Source organism: Penaeus japonicus, unplaced genomic scaffold (genome assembly GCF_977035675.1).
Source record: "Penaeus japonicus unplaced genomic scaffold, GWHDUDI00000001_assembly GWHDUDI00000005, whole genome shotgun sequence".
Lineage (NCBI taxonomy): Eukaryota > Metazoa > Arthropoda > Malacostraca > Decapoda > Penaeidae > Penaeus > Penaeus japonicus.
Genome location: NW_028234407.1, coordinates 24,213,814 through 24,218,813, shown reverse-complemented (window position 1 = coordinate 24,218,813; position 5,000 = coordinate 24,213,814). Strand labels below are relative to the sequence as shown.

At 43.9% G+C, this 5,000-nt stretch overlaps 1 protein-coding gene across 1 annotated transcript in view; it reads left to right on the top strand.

The window, feature by feature from the left end:
* The window catches only part of Fife (regulating synaptic membrane exocytosis protein fife), a gene marked incomplete in the record, with an annotated part of 249,707 nt that overhangs the window by 148,360 nt on the left and 96,347 nt on the right, over nucleotides 1-5,000 (top strand). Inside the window, 1 exon segment of the mRNA XM_086536681.1 lies at nucleotides 2,068-2,136. Coding sequence (XP_086392807.1) covers nucleotides 2,068-2,136 — 69 coding nt within the window.

Below are 5,000 nucleotides of genomic sequence, written 5' to 3'. Positions count from 1 at the left end.
ATCGTTTGAGTTGCTTTTCCTATCAATAGTTTTCGATTTATTTTTTTGGGTGGTTATAAAAGATACAGATTTTGATATCCTTTTTTTGTAAATTACCGGGGATGCTTTATCGTCATCTTTTATCATTATTATTATCATTATTATTATTATTATTATTATTATTATTATTATTATTATTATCATTATTATCATTAGTATCATTATTATCATTATTATCATCACTGCTGTCCCTATAGGAATTGTGTGAGAACAGGATGCCTTAGGAATCATTAGTGAATCTATCGAAATCAAGTTCTGTGTGAGTAGAATCCATCAAAAGGGAGTTCTTTGTGAATAGAATCCATCGAAAGCGATTCCTGTGTGAGTAGAATCCATTGAAAGCGAGTTATCTTTCAGTAGAGTCCATCAAAAGCGAGTTCTGTATGAGTAGAATCTATCAAAATCAGGTTTTGAATTAGCAGAATCATCAAAAGCAGGTTCTAACTGACTAGAATCCTTCGAAAGCGAGTTCTTTTTTAGTGGAAACTATCAAAAGCGAGTTATGTGCGAGTAGAATCTATCAAAAGCGAGTTCTGTGTAAGCTGAATCCACCAGAATCAGGTTATGTGTGAGTAGAATCCACCAAAAAACGATGTCTTAGCGACTATAACCTATCGAAAAGAAAGCCTTCAACATACAGAAACATCACACGATCGACCTATCGCCAACAGAAGCTCCCCTAAACAGGAATACAACACGTTTCCTGACGCAGAAAAGACCAACAGCTTCTCATTACCTTCAAACTCCCATCTTGCCTTCTGTCAACAGTTTGCAACTTTTCTCTGCAGTTTGCCCCGGTTGCTTATCAGTATGCAAATCACTTCATCGTCCATTCATAACGTTCTCACTTCATCAAACATTTCTGCTCCCTTGGACCTATAAGGCTTTTCTGTTTATGCTGTTCTGTGAGCTGCAATCTCGGCTAAGTGATTGCAGGAAGGGCACATAGAATAGGAAGATTTTCTTGATAATGATGAAGCTGTCTGTGGTGCTAATGATAGTAATGACTCTGTCAGTGCTATTATTGTTGCAAGCTTTAAGAGTAAATCTAATGATGCTGAGGATGTTGACGATGTAAGGATGCTAACAATACTGTTGATGGTGATATTAATTCCAATGCTGATTTTGATGCTAATGTTGCTGCTACTACTACTACTAATAATGATGATGCTTTTGGTAATGATAATGATGGTGGTAATGTTATCACTATTTTTTGCTACTGAATAATCATCTTGTAATAATAATTATAAAAGTAATAATAATAAAACAATGGTAACAACAATGATAATAATGATGATAATAATAATGATAATAATAATAGTAATGATAACAATAATGATAATGATAATAATAATAATAATAAAATGATAACAATAATAATGATAATAATGGTAATGATAATAACGATGATAATAACAATAATAATGATAACGATGAAAATGATAATGATGATAATAACGATATTGAGAATAATGATAAGAAAAATTATATGCATAACCCACAACCAATAAACCACAACAGCAATATCACAACCTACTTATAAAACAACGCCCCTTGAAACTCCCCGTGTCTAGCGTTTGAATATTACTCCGTGTCCTTCTCCTCCTCGTCCTCCTTTTCATTCTCGTCCTCCTCCTCCTCCTCGTCCTCCTTTTCCTTCTCGTCCTCGTCCTCCATCTTCTCGTCCTCCTCCTCCTCCTCGTCCTCCATCTTCTCGTCCTCCTCCTCCTCCTCGTCCCCCCCTCCTCCTCCTCCTCCTCCTCCTCCTCGTCTCCCTTTCCCCTCTCCTCCCCCTCCTCCTCCCTCTCCCCCCCTCCCTTCCTCCCTCCTCCTCCCCCTCCTCCTCCCCCCCCTCCTCCTCCTCCTCCTCCTCCCCTCCCCTCTTCCTCCTCCTCCTCCTCCTCCTCGTCCACCTCCTCGTCCTCCTTCTCGTCCTCCTCCTCCTCTTCCTCCTCCTCCTCCTCCCCCTCCTACCCCTCCTCCTCCTCCTGCTTCTTCTCCTCCGTCTCATTCTCTTCGTCTTTCCAGCGAGCGCTCAGGAGAAGGGAAGAAGAAGAGTCAAGATTCAAAGAGACCTCACCGACACAGGACATAGAAGTAAGTCCATTTTTTCTTGTTTGTTTATGTTTTTTTCTTTTTCTTTTTTTATATGTGTGTGTGTTCGTGTTCTTGTTTTTTTATGTTTTTTTCTTGTGTGATTTTGTTTTTTGTTTGTTTTAATTGTTGTTTATTCTGGTTGTTTCATTTTTTTTATGTATTGGGATTGTTTTCTTGTGGGTTAGGAGGGTACGCTGCTTCGAAATTGTAACATATGTATATATATACACACACACACACACACGCATATATATATATATATATATATATATATATATATATATATATATATATATATATATATATGTAATTAAGATTCTGTAGATGTGATGTGTGTGTGCGTACATATATACATACGTATATACAGAGAGAGAGAGAGAGAGAGCGAGAGAGAGAGAGAGAGAGAGAGAGAGAGAGAGAGAGAGAGAGAGAGAGAGAGAGAGAGAGAGAGAGAGAGAGAAATAGAGAGAGAGAGAGAAAGAGAGTGAGTGAGAGAGAAAGAGAGTGAGAGAGAGAGAGACAGAAAGAGAAAGAGAGAAAGATAGATAGAGAGAAAGAGAGAGAGAAAGAGAGAACGAGAACGCAAGTAGAACAAATTTTCCACAATTTCGCCTAAGCCAGCTCTTGCCAAGTGGTGATGTGACGTAATAATGTTTTCAAGAGGCGAAAACGTGCTCTTTCAAAGCGGCATTAACCGGGTTTTAAAGTTTAGGGCGCACGCCATAACCAGCCACTTATTGCCCTAAATAAATGCCTCCGTAATTGGCACTTTCCTTTGACGGTTCCCCCACTCCCCCCTCCCCCCACCCCCCCTTTTTTTTTTTTGCGCCCACCCCCCTTTGTCTTTGTTTGATTTTTTTTTTACCTTGTTTTCTTCATCTTTCTCGTTTTTTTTGTTGTTTTTTTTTTAGTTCTTTCTCTTTTTTTTTCTTTTTTTTATTTTTTTTACCCCGCCCTTTTGTTTTTTCTTTTTTATTTTTTCATTCCTTTTTTTTTTGTTTTTTTTTTTTTTTTTTTTTTGGTTTTTTTTCCCCCTTCCCCCTCCCACTCCTCGTTTCCCCCTTCGTCGTTTGTAATGCTCCTCGCCGCTCCTGTTCCCGGCTTGCTTCCCCTCTTCTGCTGTGGCTTCTCTCTCTCTCTCTCTCTCTCTCTCTCTCTCTCTCTCTCTCTCTCTCTCTCTCTCTCTCTCTCTCTCTCTCTCTCCTCTCTCTCCTCCTCTCCTCTCTCTCTCCTCTCTGTCTGCTCTCGTCTCTCTCTCTCTCTCTCCTCTCTCTGTCCTCTCTCTCTTTCCTCTCTCTTATTCCTTCCTCCAGGGGGAGTCTCTCTCTCTCTTGCGGTCTCTCTCTCTCTCTCTCCTCTCCCCTCTCCTCTCTCTTCCTCTTTCTCTCTCACTCTCGCTCCTGCTCTCTGTCTGTCCTCTCTCTCTCTCTCTCTCTCTCTCTCCTCTCTCTCCTCTCTCTCCTTCTCTCGTCTCTCCTCTCTCTCTCGCTCTCTCTCCCCCTCTCTCTCTCTCCACTCCCGTTCTCTGCCCTCATCTCTCTCTCTCTTTCTTTCTCCTCTCTCCTCTCCTCGTCCGTCCTCTCCTCCTCTCTCTCTCTCTCCTCTCTCCTCTCTCTCTCCTCTCTCATCTCTCTCCTCTCCTCTCTCTCCTCTCTCTCTCTCTTCCTCTCTCTCCCCTCCCTCCTCTCTCTCCTCACCTCCTCTCTCCTTCTCTCTCTCTCACCCATCTCTCTCTTCTCCTCTCTTCTCCTCTCTCTCTCTCTCCAGGTACCTCTCTTTCCTCTCTCCCCCCTCTCTGTCCTTCTCTCCTCTCTCTCCCATCTCTCTCTCTCTCCCTCTCATCTCTCTCCTCTCTCCTCTTCTCTCTCTCTCTCCCCTCTCTCACTCTCTCTCTCTCCCCTCTTTCGTCTCTCTCTCTCTCTTGACAATCTCTCTCTCCTCTTCTCCTCCCTCCTCTCTCTTTCTCTCTCTCTTTCTTTTCCTCTCCTATCTCTCTCTCTCTCTCCTCCTCCCTCTCTCTCTCTCTCTCTCTCCTCCTCCTCTCCCATCTCTCTCTTTGGGGGGTAATGGAGACCCTCTCTCTCTCCCGTCTCTCTCCTCTCTTTCTCTGTCTCCTCTCTCTTTCTGTCTCCTCTCTCTCTCTTTCTCTCTCTCCTTCTCTTTCTCTTTCTCCTCTCTTTCTCTGTCTCTTTCTCTCTCTCTCCATCCTCTCTTCTCTCTCTCTCTCTCTCCTCTCTCTCTACCTCTCTCTCTCTCTCTCCTCTCCTCGTCTCTCCCTCCTCCCTCTCTCCCTCTCCCTCTCTCTCTTCCTCTCTCTCACTCTCCTCTCTCTCGCTTTCCCCTCTCATCATTCTCTCTCCTCTACCCTCTCTTCTCTCTCTCTCTCGATCTCCTCTCACTCCATCTCTCCTCCTCCCTCTCCTCTCTCTCTCTCTCTCTCCTCATCTCTCTCTCTCTCTCTCTCCTCCCTCTCTCTCGTTCCTCCCCTCCTCTCTCTCTCGTCCTCACTACGTCCTCCACCACTTCCCCTCTCCCCCTCTCACATCTTTCTCCCTCCTCCATCCTCTTCTCCTCTCTCTCTCTCTCTCCTCCTCTCTCTCTCCTCAACCTCTCTCTCTCTCTCTCCTCTCTCTCCTCTCCTTCTCTCTCCCTCCATCTTCTCTCTCTCGCTCTCTTCTCTCCCTCGTCTACTCTCTCTCTCTCTCCTCTCTCTCTCCTCTCCTCTCTCCTTTCTCTCTCTCCCGCTCTCTCTCCTCTCTCCTGTCTGGCACTCTCTCTCTCGTCACTCTCCTCATTCACTCTCTCCACTCTTCTCTCCCTCCTCTCTCTCTCTCTCTCTCCTCTCTCTCCCTCTCTAGCGACTC